The sequence below is a fragment of the Stylophora pistillata genome, chromosome 7 (assembly GCF_964205215.1).
Source record: "Stylophora pistillata chromosome 7, jaStyPist1.2, whole genome shotgun sequence".
Taxonomy (NCBI): domain Eukaryota; kingdom Metazoa; phylum Cnidaria; class Anthozoa; order Scleractinia; family Pocilloporidae; genus Stylophora; species Stylophora pistillata.
This window is the reverse complement of record NC_142525.1, coordinates 4,897,145-4,916,959: the sequence shown is the minus strand read 5'-3', so window position 1 is coordinate 4,916,959 and position 19,815 is coordinate 4,897,145. Positions and strand designations below refer to the sequence as shown.

General features: G+C 37.6%; 1 protein-coding gene across 8 annotated transcripts in view; it reads right to left on the bottom strand.

The window, feature by feature from the left end:
- Nucleotides 1-276: 276 nt before the first annotated feature.
- LOC148726303 (uncharacterized) overlaps nt 277-19,815 on the bottom strand; it is a 51,070-nt gene continuing 31,531 nt past the window's right edge. Inside the window, exons 1-6 of one of the 8 annotated variants that reach the window (XM_088727090.1) lie at nt 8,771-9,373; nt 7,709-7,761; nt 5,585-6,299; nt 3,085-4,406; nt 1,243-1,301; nt 277-667 (exon numbers count right to left, since the gene is read on the bottom strand). In XM_088727090.1, coding sequence (XP_088583216.1) covers nt 4,402-4,406; nt 5,585-5,999 — 420 coding nt within the window. In that variant the 5' untranslated portion in view covers nt 6,000-6,299; nt 7,709-7,761; nt 8,771-9,373 and the 3' untranslated portion in view covers nt 277-667; nt 1,243-1,301; nt 3,085-4,401. Of the gene's footprint in view, nt 668-1,242; nt 1,302-3,084; nt 6,300-7,708; nt 7,762-8,765; nt 9,377-19,815 lie in introns of those variants that run through there. The other 7 variants (XR_015989395.1, XM_088727092.1, XM_088727091.1 and 4 more) reach the window with 7 other exon arrangements.

Genomic DNA, 19,815 nt, shown 5'->3' with positions numbered 1-19,815 from the left:
TATTGACGGCAAACTATTGATTTATCTTTGCTTGACAAGCAAAGTGAACGTCTTCGTGAGGCCCACGGGTACTAATCACCGCAAGATAAAACATTGTAACAGAATAATTTAAGGGTTCATTGCAAAAGAAGCCCTCGGTGACTTAGGATGAACTACTGTCGTCCCATTCCAACGTGCTGCCCGTTTACTTGTGGAACCGAAGGAGAACTTAACATGACATCAATAGTCACTTAGTAAGGCTTCACAAAAGAAAAATCTATGTAAGCAAAGGACAAGTTTTAAGTTTCTCTTCCAAATATTTAATGTCTTCCGATGACATTGACGTACTAATATGGCTGTCCTATAAACAAGATCATTAAGCTCAATTAAAAATAAAAATAGAAACAATATACATCAAATTTATATCCCTGATAGAGTAGTTTCCCAAGAGATTATGATTTCACATATTTGAAAAAAAGAGGAATTACTGTGTGAAATAGATATATAGGTTGAAAATTTTAAAAGGGATAACTTAAGTATAGGTATGTGTCGGAAAAATGATCTTCTCCCTTTCTTTGTTTCTCTCTTTTCGTTTGCTCCTCCCTTTTTCTTTGTTCTTCTCTTCCTCTTTCCAGCTGCTCTTCCATAAGTATTTCCTGTTCCAGCCAGTCCATGTTAATCACATGCTCTTCAAAACATAAGATATGTATCACTTAGTAATATCAATATACGACATTTTACCAAGCTGTTTAGCCCTGAGCCTCTGGGGTTTAATACTTCCTTCAAAATCCGTAAACATGGCCGTCCAGTGATGGCCTTTGTCAAAAATATCACCACCAAGGTTCATACTAGACACAATAACGTTCACCCTAGAATGTGCACATGAACCATTAGGGAGAGTACCTCTTTCCGTGCCAATATTCTTTGAGATGCCTGACACCTAAGTCGCTGATTATTAATTTTTAAGTAATGTTATAAGTGAGAAAACAGTAGTTTGATTGCTTCTCAGGGATGAAATGCACCAGTACTTAACTACGCCAGACACCCTCAACTGAAGTTGTGTGTAATTCATAACAGCCTTGTTCACTGGTTTTATTTCATGATAGGCGATAAATCTCAAAGCAACTTCAAGAACTCCCTTAGAGCATTCAATTTAAAAGGGACGATTTCCTGTCGAGTTGTTAGGTTAGCCAAAATTCTGTTCTATTCTGAAAGTATGAGAAACCCTCTCAGGATGGCAGAGAAGAAATTAGTTTATCTCACCACGTGGTCTTCCATCTTGAACCATGGTAGCCAAACTCAGCAAAAATTGATCAACAATCCTATTTTAAAGAGAACGAGAGAATATGGGTGGTTACCAGTTTGCTCGGCTCCCAGGTATTCAGAGAAAAACATAAGAGGATATGCAGAGGCTAAAGCCACTGTATATCAAAGCATTCACTTCAATATATAAAAGTAATGTAAATTTTTCATTTTTAGGGCAGATTTATATGATATGACTTAATTGCATGCAACAAGCTCAAGGTTACTTCCCACTTTTGTGGGTATCCTTCAGGAAAATAATTGTTTGCACACTACAGTAGTTTCACTAAAATGTTAGCAAACTATATAACAGAAGAAAGTTTCATAAATGTTTACAATAAAAATGTCTCAAGCAACTTTTCTTTTAAGGACGTGTCAAGATCCAATAAGGCGAGAAATGACCGAAGGGTCTTCTACTGAATTTATTGGATATGGGATGCTGCAGCACGAGCTAATTCGCTGCACAGTCTTATTCACACTTATCACACAACACCTGTGCAAAGCATGTCAATTAAAAATAACAAATATGGAGAGTGCAGACTACTTTCAATTATTTATAGTGCAAGCAATTTGTTCCTTACCATTATTTTGTGTTTACTTTCCATTTACAGACTCAATTGGTTGTAATCAAAATAAAATTCAAAAAATTTTACCTTTAGTTACTTCTTAAAGTAAGAAATCACAAGACTAAACAACAAGTGTAGAAACTTAGACATACTTAGGCTAAAACTCTGATTCAAAAATAAAAAACTACCCCCTGCAAAAATAAAAATTATACCAGTCTTTGATACCATCCTGTTACTCTCCAATTTTTTTTTCACTTTTCTTTGCTTTTAATTTTGTAAACACATATCATGCAATTCCTTGCCAAACATCTACTAGAATGACTCTATTAAAAGTGTGCATGATAATCATCTCTTGCTGAGATAGCACTCTTCACTTCAATGTTTTTATTACTACACATATGGAGGCTTTGGTAAGATTGTGGAAAGGAGGGACAACATTTGAGCAGCTAGGAGGGACAAAAATGACAGTGTGGCAGCCAGTTATTCCCACTTGGATGGCAAAGTCTGGGGAACCTTCCCCTTGAAATTTAAAAGTTTGGATGTCTAAAAGGGTCCATTTTTGGTTGCTATTTCCCAAGTTGGCTAAAAATTATAGCTTCTATGAGGGAGAGTATGTGGAGGCACAGTGGCCTCATGGTTAGTGCGCTCGATAGAGCCCCGGCCGGGACATTGTGTTGTGTTCTTAGGCAAGACACTTTACTCTCACAGTGCCTCTCTCCACCCAGGTGTAGAAATGGGTACCGGCAATTTAATGCTGGGGGTAACCCTGCGATGGACTAGCATCCCATCCAGGGGGGAGTAGAAATACTCCTAGTCGCTTCATGCTACAGAAGCCGGAGTTAAGCACTGGCCTGATGGTCCACTAGGCTTGTAAACAGACTTTACTTACTTTACTATGAGGGAGAGTATTGACATTGAATGAATGAATAGAGTAGCTTTTACATATCTGAGTACATAAACATTATACATAGCAATGCTCTCTCTGTGATGTCTGTGTGGCCCTTGATTGATTTTTAGCTTTGCCTTGTTAAAAAAAGGAAATTGTGCTGAGGACAACATTAGATTTTGGGATATGGTGCTGTGATTTCTAACACAGAATCTTTAATGCGATTACTGATAGCAAAGGAGTTAATTACTGTATTTATCCATGTATAAGTTGATCCCCATTTTCAAGGTTGAAAATCAGATTTTTCATTATTTCTAGTAAAGAAAAATTGAAAAATTAAACGAGACTTACCTGTAAGTTGAAGTTTGAGTGGAATTCTATCGAGTCATCAAACTGCACCAGGGGATCACATGAGATAGCTAGACGCATGCGCATAACCAGTATTTACAGCCGAATGTGACATTCTGATCACCATGAAGTAGATTGTATAAGAACTGTAATGTCAATAGCACTACAAATAAATGGGTGGGCATGTGATCCCTTGGTGCAGTTTGATGACTCGATAGAATTCCAATCAAACTTCAACTTACAGGTAAGTCTCGTTTAATTTTTCAATTCTATCTCGTCATCACTACCCCAGGGATCCCATGAGATTTCAAAGCCAAGACAGTCACATGAGCAACAAACACTGAATGATGAATCACTATAATCAGTTTATTAACTGAAACGTAGTAAGTCAAACAGATTTACATGACAAATATCAACTGAGGGTATAAGTATCTTCCCCACAATAAAAAGCATGAGGAACGGAGTAATGAGTGATGTAGGTATTACAATTTATGTATCAATTGGAACCTAAAACACCATATGCAGGTGTATGTAACGTTAAAGTAATGTTTGATATTGGCAGTGAGCAGGAACTCGTAGCCATCAGGAAGGTCTTTCATACAGCCTGGTCCAATATCAAGGATGTGAAGACTCTGTCCTCTTTGTGCAGACACCAGAGCTATCAACATAATCAGCTTGTGGGTCAACATTTTGAGGTCAAGGCCATCCACAGGGCTTTTAGAAACCAGATAATTTAACACTGGTTGAACGTCCCAAGTCAAGTGGTACCGTGGAACAGGTGGTAAGCCTTTGTATATGCCTTTCATAAATCTAGAGACAAGTGGGTGGCAACCAATAGTATTTTGGTCTTCAGAAAGGGTAATTGCTGATATGGCACTACGAGCAGTGTTAATGGTAGTGTAACTCAAGCCCTTCTCATGGAGGCTGACCAAGAAATCCAATACTGATGTTAAAGGTGGGTTATAGGGATCAGCCTGTCATTCACAACAAAAGTCAATCCACTGCTTGATGTACAGTTTATATTGTTTCTGCATCCCATCTGACCATGACTGCAAGATGATTGTTGCAGCCTTCTCTGATATGTTGCATAGCTGGAGGCTTTTCCCGAGACCTTGCAAGCAATCAACTTTAGTTGCTTGTGAAGGGGGTGTAGAGCATTGTTGTGAGGTTGTGTCAAGAGATAGTCCAGCTGAGGCAGCAACACTGGGTTGTCTATTAAAAGGTGAAGGAGTGTTGTAAACCAAGGTTGTGTCTGCCAGAAAGGGACTAAGATTACACCAGTAGCTTGATCCTGTTCTATTTTTTGCAGACAAGTTGCTATCAGGCTGAAAGGTGGAAAAGCATAAAAATAATGTTCTTTCCATTGCATGAATAATGCATTTACATATTTTGCATTAGGGTCTGGTTTCCAAGACACGTACGTAAGTATTTTAAAATTAAGTCGGGAAGCAAAAAGATCTATTTCAAAAGGGCCCCACATTTCATTAATGTGATCAAACACATCTGGATGTAGAGACCATTCAGTGGAGGTGTGGAATACTCTAGATTCCGAGTCAGCTACTACATTGATGGAGCCTGGTATGTGGCAGGCACTGAGCCAAAGTTCCCCTTCAATACACCACAGCCAAATTTGCTGGGCCATGTTGTTGCAATTTTCAGATTGGATACCCCCCATTGCATTGATATAAGCTACTGTAGTAGTGTTATCAGATTAAATCCTAATGTGCTTCTGTCTCACGTGATGACACAGAGACTTGAGACCTAACCAAACTGCTTTAAGCTCCAGGTAGTTAATATGAAACCCTTGCTCCTCTAAACTCCAAGGGCCACCAGTTTTCTGTTCCCCCCCCCCCCCCAGCCCTTGGTTGAGGCATCTGTTGTCAGGGTCATGTCAGGGTTAGGCTGAACAGTCTTCTTAAAAGAAGAGTCCACATGATTTATCCACCAAGACAAATCTACTTTGGCATCCTTAGACAAATATAATGACCCATCATAATTACCCTTGCTAGCCTGCAGTGCAAGGACCTTATTCTTTTCTAGATTCCTGTAATACAATTCTCCAAATTGCACTGCAGGTAAACTTGACACTATCAAGCCAATGACGTGGGCAGTTTCTCTGACAGTCATCTCAGTTTTGAGCAGTAAATTCTGACAGGCTATACGTATGCATGCAGCTTTGGTAGGGGGAAGTCTAATTGTCATAAGAATACTGCTAAGTAAAAACCCAAGAAATTCTATTTCTTGCGTGGGAATAATATTAAGTTTATAATTGGCATTAGCCACAAGGGTAATGCTGTCCATGACCTGGTCCAGGACCTGACGGACGTTAGTGGGTTTGCCAGTTTGAAGGTCTTTACCAACTGGTTCCCCAAAATCGACAGGGAAGATAAACCCTGAACAAGCAATTGTTGCACCTTCTGAAAAGCAAGGTCAATTGTTCTGCTCCTCCTGGGAAGCAGATCCCAAACCTCCTCGTTAATTGTTGTAGTACACAGGAACTTACAGTTTTCTGGTGTAGGGTATTTATCAACTCTTTCCTTCACCGTTTCTGGTGAAAGACCTCCAGAAGCCATATTATCGATTAGACTGGCAACCTTCTCTGTTATGGCAGGAGATTTACTGTTTGTCTGTACAAATGCCTGAGTCAGGCTTTCAAGGACATCATTCTGCTGTTCTGAGTCAGAGCCAGCAGATTCTTTCACCACGCAAGAGTCGCTCGGGTCGAGCACATTATTTAACGCAGCAGTAATATTTAGTTGTGTATTGCTCGTGTTTGAGTCTTCCTTTTCTGCCTCCTCGTCTGATTCAGGATGAAGGAGGATGTGGTCTTTAAGACTGGTGAGCATCGCCGTCTGCTTTTCTGAAGCTTTGGTCAATTGTTCCAAAGTATCGTTAAGTCCTCTGAGGATCGCCACCATGGTGTTCTGTGAAGATTGGTCTACAGCATCGTTCGAGCACTAAATATAGGGTTCCCAACCTGGTGTAGTCATTCTAGGCGTTTTCTGCCCAGTGATCTTATTGCAGACCCGATATTAAGAAACTTGAAGGTAAAAATGGAAGATTTTCTTCGCATAAGTAGTCACCATGCCAAACTTATTTGCGCGCGAAAAGCACTGGTTATGCGCATGCATCTAGCTATCTGATGGGATCCCTGGGGCAGTGATGACGAGATAGAATTCAGATCGACAGAAATTTCCCATATGGTTGATCTCTTATTTCTGAGAATGTATTGAAAACACGGTGAATTAAAAAAAGCTGCAGAGCAAAATGTAACCATGTGCTGTGAAGTTTAGTAGCACTTGTTTACATCCCCACGATTCATGATTTAAGCATATACAACCACTTCGATTTACTGGAGAAGTAATTCACCATCTTTTGTAAATCGTTTTGAAAATGAAATCTTCATGCATTTAAATAACCTTTTGAAAGGAGATTTAGTAGACTGAAGGAACACCGAAGAGCTTCGATGGATCGCTTGATGAAAACACGGCCATCTTGGAAACTACGCAATATTTAACATAGATGGTCCACACACATAACAAACAAGACCGCACAAGAAAACAGCATTTGCCAGGTCACTAAGGTACTGTAATCATTCACTGAAAATGAGAATTCAGCACCGAAGCTGTAAGGAAAACTGTCTGCTCTACAGATCAGACGATACAATAGAAATCAGCCCCACTAGGTTTCTGTTTAAGCCACATAAAATATTATTTCAAACTTTTTCATCGATGAAGAACGCACTGAAAACTGACAAAACTTGAACACAATTAGAACTGGTTTTGTGAACCTGGTTTTCCTAATGGACTTCAGGCAACTGTTATGCTAATTTTTTGGATTGCTTGGGTCAGGTCTTTATCTATGATCTGTGTAAAAGACGAGGGTGATTTTTTGGGCTAATTTTTCCGTCATAAAGAGTTGACTTATACACAGATAAATATGGTGATACTTCAACGATAAATGTAGAGCATGGCAATCAATGAAATAATCAGTGTCTAATCATAAACTAGCTCTTTGTCAGTGACAACTTTGCAAAATTAATATTGGAGAAGGGTACATTACTTCATACAACAGTTACTGTGAAATCATCATACTGAAAAATATGGCGACAGCTACACTCAACCAGACCTCTGTGCAAGAAAATCCTGGAACCACTCATAAAAACAAGCAATAAAGGTCTGAAAAATTTAAACCTTGCATATGTTGTTGTTTTGTGAAATATTGCTTTCTACATGTGCCTTAGCCTAAGAGTAATGGTAAAATGTACAGGTGCCATCTTTGTCTTTCAGTGGATTGAATCTATTGGGTGAACACCAGAAAAATAATAATATTTATACAATTAAAATGAGGGTTTAGAATAGGTATGCTGTGGTTCAGTTTCATCCTTAGTTTAATTCTTTTACTTTTAATAGAGGCCAAATTAATGGTGACACATCATCTCATCATAACTTACACTCTAGGAGCTACATTTTATTTTTCTTTACACAAAATGCATTTTCATACATATCATTAACAAAACCAAAGGAAAATTATGCTTACACCAAGGACAAAAATTAATCACAACATTTAACCTAATTTTTATAACTAGTGCATACTTTTCCAAGAAAATGTTTACAATGGAGCTTACCACCTCATTGGCACTTTTGTTTACTTTGCTTTGCTGCTGGTTGTCATCCATGCCTGTATGAATGAAATTAAGTAAGGGTGAAAAGATTAGTATTTTCTTTGCAAAGATAGTTGCAGCGAGTGTCTCCCTTAATATATGGATCACCAAAGGCTCACAATGAAAGCCAACAAGACCAAGTTCTTGCTAACACATGTAGGAGCAATAATTGCTAATAATAGGCAATAGTCTGTACTGAATTAAGTATTCAATTGTGCATGAATTAGTATGTATTTCATTCCAATATGTGAAACACATAGTTGAAAAAGTGTGTAAATTGTGGTAACATATAACATGCATATTATTATCATATTCCTTATGATTTAGTTCAAAGGGCCTTATTCTAAATAGATCAAAAGAAAGAAAGTGGCTTACGTCAGCCACTGATTTCAATGAAAAAGCACATATTATTAAGTGAAGAGTAATTTTGCTGCAAATCTGTCCTCTTCTGGGCGAGCAAAGAGAATGATTTAATGCATTGTAACCCAACTGTTTCTTGCTGGAGAGCATGGAAGAGAGCACCCTATCCTTTATAAAAGATACCAGATCTTCATCATACGTGTCAACAGTTTGTGAGTTAACTTTCCAGGATATATGATGTTTGACATCAACCATACCAGAGGTTGAATTTTTGCGTAGTCCCATACAATTACAATGAATACATGTCTTCAATTGTCTCTATAATAACTATCAATGTAGACACTATGAGATTGCTACATGTAACATAATAAAAATTATAATGCGGCTGGAAGAAAATCACAAGTTTTCGGACATTGAAACACGGAGATATGTCTCGTTATTTAATTATGTATCATCTAGTTTTGCATGTCCCAAACAAAATAATAATAAAAAAAGACAATCATCCCTCGACACAGAAGGATTCAATGAATCCAGGTTAGTAGTTACTCGGACGCTTTATCGGTATACATCTGACAGTATTTAGCCCGAAACTTGAACGCGATCTTTGAAGAATGATTGTAATATTTAAATTTAACAAAAATACTAGCAACCGAAACCTTACCTTACCGTACTAGTTCCGATAGAAAAGCACCACTTCGATAACCAACGCACTCCAAACTAATAAGGGAATCGAAGCCACGAGGCAACGTCAAATTCTCGTCTTCCTAAGCTTCCAAAGTATCGAAGAAAATTTCGCCAATAGTTCGCACTTAAAAACGCAACCAGAATCTTAATCTTTCACCAATCCGAAGTGTCCCAAACGACAACAAGGATAGCTCATGAAACAAGGATATCCCGTGTAATTCTTAACCTTCGAGCGCGGAAATCTTAACGATCTTCTTTCAATTAATATTTTTGCATTGCATCCCTCTCCTAGTTGGGAAGTGACAATCAAGAGACACGTTCACAACGCCTTTTGATTGGAAGAAATAAAACCACATTCTATTGGTTATTAGTTGTGAGGACATAACTACAACGGTCTGCAACGCTACAGACAAAACTGCAAGGGAGCCTCTTTACCAGTCCCAAGCCGTGTGTCGCTCTATAGATCACAGGATGTGATTGGCCATCGTATCACATTACGTCACGACATCCACAACAAAGGGAAGAAAGTGAGGTTCATAGAACTCATCCTCGGAGACCCAGGGGCAGTGAGGCGATTTCAAGTTAAGGGCAGAAGAGCCCCTGGGGACATTGTCCTAAAAGACTAGTTCCAAACGGTCGCAGTCGTTCTGGCATCTGATTGGTGCCAGAAAATCTTTGTTTTTTTCTGCCCAATCAGAGTGAAGTGTCGTTTGGAGTCCTTTCGTGTGTTTTAACATGCACATATTGACCAAGTCTGTTGCTCGCTGTGTTTGTCTCGGCCGTGCGACGAAGCTTTGCCCGAGGGGAAAAGTTTCAGTCTCTGCACACAATGTAAGAGAAATCGATCAGATTGTCCGCGAAATCTTACCGGAAATTATACTAAATACTTTCGCAGGTATCACAAGAGAACGAGTTTATAAGTTTGGGAGGTTCGTATAAAACACCATGGTCGAAAGCATTGATATGTCGCTTTAAACGTTAGATGAGATGTAAGCCTAATTCTTTCAAGATTTTTTTGGATAATTTGCTGTCACTGAAACTTTTCCAATCCCGTGAAGCTATTTCGTCGCACGGGCCACGCAGGTATGTCGAACAACTGGCGCTTACGCATTTTTTTGTGCACGCCCGGCCAAAATCTAATCTAATCTTCGCTTGAAAAATTAAAAAGAAAAGCTGAACGTGGAAACTTTTGTTTATTAGATGTGGGTAGATAACCCTGTACTAAGCTGACATTTGCAGTAAGGCAAGCTCGCCCTTTCCATCCAATATTTCTTTGTCTTTGGTTTTGTTTTCCCCAATGAAAGCAGCATCGATTCCCAATGATCAAAGGTAATTAACTTGGTCTTCAACTATCGACAAAAGAGGTGAAGTGACAATGACCAAGGGACAAGAAGAGGATCCGTGGCCTTTCGAGCTCAAGAATATTAATTTGAACACTCAACGCAGCAGTTGAAAGATTAACTTTCTTCAAACCCCTTCGGTAACTGTCCGAAAACATATCTCCTTTCCACGATGTTCTCGATGATTAGTTTTTGTTCAGATTTTAATTAGCTAACCGGAAACACAGCTAAGCTTTCTTTAAGCGCTTGCTGGAGGTCGTCCACGTACTCAACGTTCTCTGCAAGTTTGTCCATATTGTAAAGAATTTACTACAAAGCAACGATTAGAATTTGGCGCGCACAGAAAGCTACGTAAGCGCCAGTTGCTTGACATACCTGCGTGGCCCGTGCGACAAAATAACTTCACGGGCTTGGAAAAGTTTCAGTCACAACAAATTGTACAAAAAATCTAAAAATATTTAAGCTTACATCTCATCTAACGTTTAATGCGACATATCAATGCCTGCAACTATTATGTTTTAAAACGAACCTCGCAAACTTTTAAACTCGTTCTCTTGTGATACCTGCGAAAATATTCAGTATAATTTCCGGTAAGATTTCGCAGACAATCTGATCGATTTCTCTTACATTGTGTGCTGAGACTGAAACTTTTCCCCTCGCGCAAAGCTTCGTCGCACGGCCGAGACAAACATAGCGAGCAACAAAGCTTGTTGTATATGTGCGTGTTAACCGAAATGACTCCAAACAACACTTCGAACCCCTCTGATTGGGCAGAAAAACACAAAGATTTTCTGGCACCAATCAGATGCCAGAACGACTGCGACCGTTTAGAACTAGACAATGTCCCCAGGCGCTCTCCTGTACTTTCGTTGAATTCGCCTCACTGCCCCTGGGTCTTCGAGGATGCATAGAACTTGGAAAGAAAATAATTTCGTCATGACATGGAGGATTTAACGGATCGGTAATACCTTACAACTTTGGCTCTTGTCTTAAGTTCCATTTCGCTTTTTTGCCATTTCGTCATTTCGTGTTTTAAACACGCCCAATTTGGTTATATCAACTCAGTTGAAATTGTAAATTGGCCACCTTAATGAATAAAAAAGCTGAAAACTTATAGCCTTTATTCAAGTAACAGTTAGTTTGTGTGATTTTAAAGTTAACTAGCATTTTCTTCTTTTCAGAACTTCTGCTTTTGTAAGTCCAGTGGTTAACTGAATTATCGTCCAGCACAAGAAGACTGAAAACCTCAGCGTCATAAGGTGAGTTCGGGAGTTGCGTACGTGCTTTCTTCGTCATTTCTTAAACACGACACCATTGCTTTCACAGAGAGTAAACTGGCTTGTAGGGGTCATAAACTGAAATTAGAACCTTCAATGAATTAAGATTAAACATGTTAAAACTTGTCGTTGATCATTGCTTTCGGTAGAAATGGTGGCTCTTGAAGGAGCCCTCTTTGGCATCTTCAGATTCTAAAGCCGATTTTTGCTTGCCTTGTTCTTTCAAGCCTTTCATGTACAATTTTTTTGAGCAGTTGAAATTTGACTGGCATGGAATCTCCATTCCTCCGCACAGCTGCTTACAATGTTGTCTGCGATCACTTCAACACTGATTTCTCCATAGCGTGCAGGAATATACCTCTCTACTCAGGAGAGCTCATAAGGCAGATGGTTGTAACGCTTCACTACATTTGTGGTGTGTCTGTCCATGGGGTTATCAAACTCTCGTTTAGCAACATGTGAATGCGAATGTTTCTATACATATTGTTTACTGATGGCAGTGTATTATGTAACTTGACCAGGCTTTCTATGATGATTTTTGTACCAGTCAAAAAAGAGTGCTTGAAAAATGGTCAAGAGAATTGTCTGACAATTGTTTGAAAACATTCTCAGATCAGACAATTCCACATATAGCATGGATCCTAACCCATTTTGATTTTGTTTGCAATTTGTTCCATGATTGTTAAATGTCACAAAAACTTATGCGAAGAAAACACAGTTATCAATCCATGAGCAAAGTGTGCATAGCTTAGTCTGTTGTATACTTTTTGTCTAGTGTAAGGATACAGTAGACCTTCACCGGTGTCCTTTACAAAAAAAATGGTGACTGGGCTATTTGAAACGTAACCATCATAAACTATCAGGGTTGTCATTAGAAAATGTAATAGGTGTCTGATCTGAACTGAGTAGGTGGCGGAAATAAATTTTGCTCGCGGAGCAAGCAGGGCGTGTTCCTCTGTAACACGCCTCTCTAGGGGTCCGGGGGCATGCTCCCTGAAAAATTTTGAAATGCAAAACTCTGTGACATGTTTTCCAGCATTCTGGGGCATATTCAAGTAGCATTTTCAGCCAGACATTGATGTTAAAATCAGTTAAAAAATACGAACAAATGTGGAAAGTTTCTTCCCTTAATTCCATCACTTTCTCTTTCTGATGAAACGTTGGTGTTCTCAGTCATTCTCAGTCACAATTTCTAGAAGAAATAAATGAATGAAGATTCTTTTCTTTATGAACTTCTTCCACAATGAAAATGCTTGAGCCTTCTATTCTCATAACGTTTTCTTTTATTACGTTTTTGTCTTGTTTTGTTTTTGTTTCTGTTTTTTTCCTTTTTTGTCGATAGAATCTGGTTTATAAATTTGGTTTATCTTGTTACAATTCAATTCCCCCTTTTTCGCTGTAAAAACCCCCTGGATTCAAGCTCCACGTCCAAATTTAAAACAAGCGTTTGTTTTGTTTATCACTGTATTTCCTCTTATCTCTAAACATTGCAACTGATAAACATCCAGAAATCACCCGCCAAATGCACCGAGCTTTGCAAATCACGATGACATGAAACATTTGGCCTTTTTAATTAAGGACAAGTACTCAAAAAGGTTCATAAATTTTAAGAAAGTTAAATGGCAGGTATTTTAATTCAACTGATTTGGTGAACAATTGCTAACATCGAGAAATCTTTAAAAAATAACAATCTGGCGGCAACTTTGACGGCCACGTCTGGTTGGAACGAAATTTACAATGATTGAAGAACTTTGTCGAAATTGTAAACAAAATGACAAAATTTTCCTTCAAAATTTTTGTCATGTCTCTGTCGGATAATGTAAAACATGTTCTTTTCTGTGAGTCTAAAGAAGCAATTAATGAAAGTCTAGCTGTCCTGAACTCGAAAGAACATCTTTCTGTGATTATTTAGCATTATAGCGGTACGTGTTTACGGCAAATTAAGGCGAATCTTTCTGTCTTTGTACTTCTTTAGAGTGGAATGGACACAACTGATTCAGCAAGGTGAAATAGATCTTGATAAACTTCCTTTTCCAACCCTCTTAAAGCTCTTTTGAAAGTATCTAGTGGATCGGCAATAATTTGCTATTGTATTTAAATGAGATATATCTTATTAAATGTTAATAATAATATAGCATTTAATAATATTATATTAAATATAATATTATTAAATGCTTCGGTGAGCTTCGTAATTATGATATTTGACAGCAATCGAAACTCCTTCTTACCTTGGTGGCTCTTGTTTTCGCTAGATTTCGTCTTCTTCGATTGACTTGAAAAGTAATCTTAAAGAGATCGTTGTCTTCGCTGGCCATCCATTTTCAACACACGTGTGAGTTGCGATGGTTTCATGCTTTGCGACAGCCACGCATTTCATATTACTCATTAGTTAGCTGTAGCTATACAACTGATAGTTTTTGTACGGTACTTCCCATACGGGTTTTAAGGTTTTTCTGTCTTCCATAACATCAGAAGTATACAAGAGAATGATCACTAAACTGAGCCTCAGATTTACAAAAAGAAGGATTTCTTGGGAGGACAGATCTCAATATTATAAAAATTCTGCTTCACAAAGTAGCTGGCGCAAAGTTGTCTGACAGCCGGCGGATTTCCGCGGCCTACTGGCTTCTAATGACAACCCTGAACTATATACCAATAGAAGGGTTATGAAATGCACTTTCCAGCAAAAATTGTTTCATTTTTGCTTGATGAAATCTTCAAACAATTAAGGCGTCAAAACAGACGATGTTTCTTTGAGCAAATTAAATGAGTATCAAATCTGCCTGCACAAGGAAAAAAAAACTTTGACACAATTTCAATCTTTAGGGGTTGGTCTTAAAAACCTTGGGGGGCTATTTTCATTATTCCAATTGGTTGCTTTGTAATGCTTCTCTCTAGTTTGTCATCAAAACTGTACTGATATGCATTACATCATAAGTCCCACACAGTTTTTACTCAGGCTTTCCGAAGGAAACACCCGAGGTATAAATTCGGCTTGTTTTTTTTTTTTTTTTTTCCGGCATTCAGTCACAAAACGCAGTTCTCGCATGCGTAGCATGAACTCTAGAGCACATGGTTTAAAAGCAATGGCTGCCTTCGTGGACAATTCCTTGAATTTTTGCTTGATGTACGCGAAAGAAATTCGATAGCTATTACACTCAAAATACATAGAAAGTTACACCGTTATTAGTAGACCCACACTAAAACTTGTGGAGTGTTTTGGGAATGGTTTGGTCCGTGAACTTTACGAGCAATCCTTTGCGTGTGAACCCTCTATTAAGGAATATCAAGCAAAACCTGCTACATCAAACAAGCTATCTCATATTATTTATAGACTTGTAGCACAATCATGGTGCCCATTTGTGTAACATAAGGCATTTTTATGAAAATGCAGCAAGTGTGCCAAAAATATTATTGTTTAATATTATCTTATTTATAGACTTGTAGCACAATCATGGTGCCCATTTGTGTAACATAAGGCATTTTTATGAAAATGCAGCAAGTGTGCCAAAAATATTATTGTTTGCCAGATAAAAGCTAGTTATCATCATAAAAGCATTTTTAGTGAGTTTTGTGATGTTCGTAAGATTTTTAAAGCGAAGTTATTAAATACCCACAATCCTCTGTGGGCGTGGCATTTGACTCTCACTTGATTTCACTGGCTATAATGACTAAAATGCAATATATAAATATATTTCAACACTATCTGGATTTACAAAGAGGCAATAATTTCTTCATTGACATCCATAGGGACTTTGTAAATGTTATTTCTTTTTCTCGTTAGTTCTCCACACACGTCTCACAGTTCCGGCAAGAACAAATGCACTTTTTTTTCCGTCATGATTTTGTTCGTAATACTTTCTGTCAGCTTCTTTCTTTTTCTCTGTCTTTTTTCTCTCCACTTTTTCATCTTTTCAACACTTGAAGAGCTTTCCTTATTGCCATTCATCTTTGAAGAACTCCTTTAATTCCGCTCTGTTCAAGATTGTGAAATCGGGTGGATAGCAAGAACTGAAGTAGGCATAGCAATCCAGCATGTGTTTTAGACCTTGAAATTGTCCACAAAACACCCCACATATTCAGAGGAGAGGTTACAAAAGAGCCTTTCGATGTTTACTCCTCGATTTGAATGGAAAATTAGGGGTTTGAGAGCTTCGTCTTGTGCAGTTTTCTGTGCAGAGCGAGTTTGAAATTTGATCGTTACACTTCGATAAACACCAGGCAAGAGTGAATATAGGTTTCCGATTTGGTTTATTTCGTATATCCTCGTTTGTATTGTACAGACGGCTTTGAAACTTTGGGGATTTGTATTTGATTACATGAACTGTGTTGTGGAGATGTCTAGGCAGCCAAGGTGACCTGGAAGCTGAGATACACACTTTTAACTGGGTAAGTAGTATTTCATTTTCGTTGATACTTATTGACGACATCATTTCCGAATTGGGAAATCACTAATTTCGTCCTTGCTGTTGCTTATTTTGAAGAAATAACTTTACAAGAGGACAAATAGGTCTATGAACCTTACTCATGCAAATCAACTTCATTTCTAGGTTGGCGGTCAAGTTGCCAGACCTGCACTTGTATGATGTGAAGCTCTGTTGGATCTATAGCGTTACACAGCACACAACGGCAACGAGAATTCAAGTTTTTATTCATGTTGTTTTAAAAAAAACAGACATTGAACGCTGTCACTTTGCACACAGTGTACTTTGGTCCTACTCAATAAATGGATATAATGGAAATTTCAAATTGTTATGGTTTTAAGCACAAAATTAAGCCTTCTTTCTATATTTATGCAAATGAGATATTACGCGTTACACTGAAAATAAGGGTATATTTGCAGTAATCTTCAATATTTTTCCACTCTTAAATTATTTCAAATGAGAATATGTTTTATTGAACAACAATCATTGTAGCACAAAAAGGGCAAGTTTTGAAACAATCCGTCATTTGCTGTCCAAGATATCAATATATTTATTTGAACAGCCCAGAATGGGCACCATGATTGTGCTACAAGTCATACATGTAAACACAACCGAGTATTTAGACGTGATCAAGAACCCAGTAGAATACAAGAACCTGCTCTGAAATGTCTCAGAAGAAAGGACAGAAAACTGAAGGAGTTTGTTTATGAGGTCACATCATTATGTGAAGGTTAGAAGAGTTACAAAGAATGTTTGCAAGCTTAATACAAAGAGGGTGAGATTAAATTGAGTTACACAACATGAGAAGAAGCATTTGTTGAATTGTTCTGTGAGGATATATCAAAGGATAATTAAATTGAAGTGTAGAGCAGGTCAGTATTTATCAATGTTTTCTTGTAGTAGGTCTAGTAGACCCATGTGTCTTTGTAAGAGTGATACACACGTATCAAACTATTGTAAATATCAACTGAGTTCAGATATAGAGAAAAACTTTGGTCCTACTCCAATGTACATCGACCTTAGAAAAACAAGAACGGCACCTTGTAGCCAAGCTAATCAATTGGTATTTTGACAAGATTCAGGACAACAATGCGTTGCAATGAGTTTATGCTCTTTGATTTACAATAACAAACAAGGATTTAATTCTGCTAATGATCTGGTGTCAATAATAAGTATTGGAAATCAGTTGTATTCAAGTTTGTGTCAGTTAGCTAGAAGTCATTTTCAATGCAGACAGAATTACCCACACTCTTAAATGTTTTCGATACTGACAATGAACTTCGGTACAGTGAAAGTCACACTGGCACTAATCATCAAGAAGTACTTCCTTAGATGGATAGATGGAGCCTTTCAATCACTTATATCTGAGAATCTTGACAATTTTGTCTAGGATGTACTGCAGTTGCTATCTGTTGTAAAGGCAATGTTGGCTTGAAAATGTTGGATTCTCATGCAAGGGAAATTTATGATAGAAGCCATTTTCAAGGTATATGTGTACTGCTTGAAGTATCATCACTGAATAGCTAAGTACATTACTTTCAGAGTATACATAACAGTGATAGATTTGAGTAGAAAGGGGTTAAAATTGATAAAGTTCAAAATAGTACCCATTTTTAGTCATGCCTCTGAAACCAGAAAGTTCAATGTGAATTGAGCTGTGGCTGTCTATTCACTCTGCTACTCTGTAATCAAATCATGTAGTTATTGGAATTCAAACACCTTATCTCCTACTCAGTATGGCAAAACATTATGAAAATTCATCTTTGAACAGGTATTTACTGTCATGATTTGCCAAAAATGGATGTTTGTGGAACTGAAGTAAGTTTAGATCTTAAAAGTGATTACGATGAAGGAATATTGACTGATTCAGTTGACAGCAAATAAATTCTTGAAAATCTTGTTAGAAATAATAGTTGAATACACAGGGTGTTTGATATGGTTTTCAGATTTGGTATGACATGTATTTTTAAACCCACAAAAAGGTCAAAACATGTGTATTCCGTTTTGGTATGGAAGTCAAATGCCTCTAATTGAATATACTAAAACTGTAAATAGCACTACTCTTGTTGTGGCCATCAGCAGTATAAATATTCAGAGATTTTTCTATTACAGTCAAACTAAGTGAAGCGTACCCCTCAAGATTACATTAATGAATTGATCATTGGGATATTGAACCTGCCAGTCGTTTCAAGAATGCAATAATGAATTGATTATTTGATTATTGAACCCGTTAGCCATTTCACAAATGCAATAATGGATTGATTATTTGAATATTGAACCTGATAGCTGTATCCGTTTTGAAAAGGCGCGAATCATTGTTCAAATCAGAAGTCCATTTCTGATGAGACCAATAAGATTGTTCTATTTGACAAGGAATCCTGAAAATGAACAAACTGCACTGTAAAAACACTGCACAAACAGTCGATCGCAAATATTTATGAAATAAAAGTCTTGCGATGGCTTCGCCTGTAAACTATTTTCCTCGACCATGAATGCGTACAAGAATTTCTACAAGTTCGTCATGATGTAAATAGGCGAAAAAAGCTGTCGATAACATTCCATTTACAACATTTAATTTACAAGAAGTTCTACACAACAGTCGAACTCACCTTTCCCGCCATGTCTGATGCCATGAAATGGTTCCATTTCATCATCACGTGTTCGCATAAACCAATCAGAAATGGATGTCTGATTTGAACAATGATTCGCACCTTTTCAAAATGGATACGGCTATCGGGTTCAATATTCAAATGATCAATCCATTATTGCATTCGTGAAACAGCTAGCGGGTTCAATAATCAAATAATCAATTCATTATTGCATTCTTGAAACGACTGGCAGGTTCAATATCCAAATAATCAATTCATTAATGTATTCTTGAGGGGTACGCTTCACTTAGTTTGACTGTAAAAACAATATGAACAGTTATATAGATTCAATCTACTGATTTCTGACAACTCTCCTTGGGTGAACATTTGGCAACAAACTATGACGTGGTGCTAATAATTGATGAAAAATTCCATTGTCCATGTTGTTAAAGACAAATACATAACCTACTCAGGGTTCGTTAAAGCTTTGAAAGTCCTTGAAGATGCTTGAATTTGAAAATTAAAAACTCAAGGCTTTGAAAGTACTGAATGTTTGAGGACTAAGGCTTGATTTTTGTAATGCTTTTTCCTAAGCAATTTTCAAGTTGAAAGTTACAGTTCTTTCATGGAAGAGCTGAGAAATAATAATAAATAATTTTAAAATTGCTTCTGCAAACTTTTCCAAAAGTGGCCCCTTCAATTTTCTAAAACTTCGCCTTCAAAGTCATTGAAAAGTCCTTGAATTTCAACCTTTGGCATCTACTGGAACTTACTCCTATATGGTAACATATTATTTTGATTGTTGTCTAGTACCATAACATTGATTACACCCCAGAAGACAAAAATAAACACAAGTAGACTTGTGAAGATGTAGTCTGATCGTCCGGGTGAGTGTAGTCCTGAGAAGGACTGTTGTCGGTGTTAGTGACTGACGTTTCGACAACCTGTGTGGTTGTTGAAACGTCAGTCACTACCACTGACAACAGTCCTTCTCAGGACTACACTCACCCGGACAATCAGACTACACCTTCACATGTTACCCCCAGGTTCAAGCCATTTATTGCACAGGTAGACTTATTCGTGACCGGCAATGATGAAATTGCATGACGACATTAAAAATGGCAATATGGCAGTCCCCTAAAGATAAATCCAGATGTGGATATTGAAAGCCCGAGTTCACGCAGATATGCGTCTAGTTTAGATAAATTTCTTGGGAGCCTTTGGACCAAACTTCAAGTCAATCCTTGAAGGTTTCATACCCTATTAATTTGTCCAAAGAAGACACACTTGCTTAAAGTGCCTGTGACACCAAAAGTATTTTCACTTAAATTAAAACTACAAGTCTTAAAAAGCAATAAGAAAAAATTTCATCTGCAAATATTAAAAATTGAAGAGTTT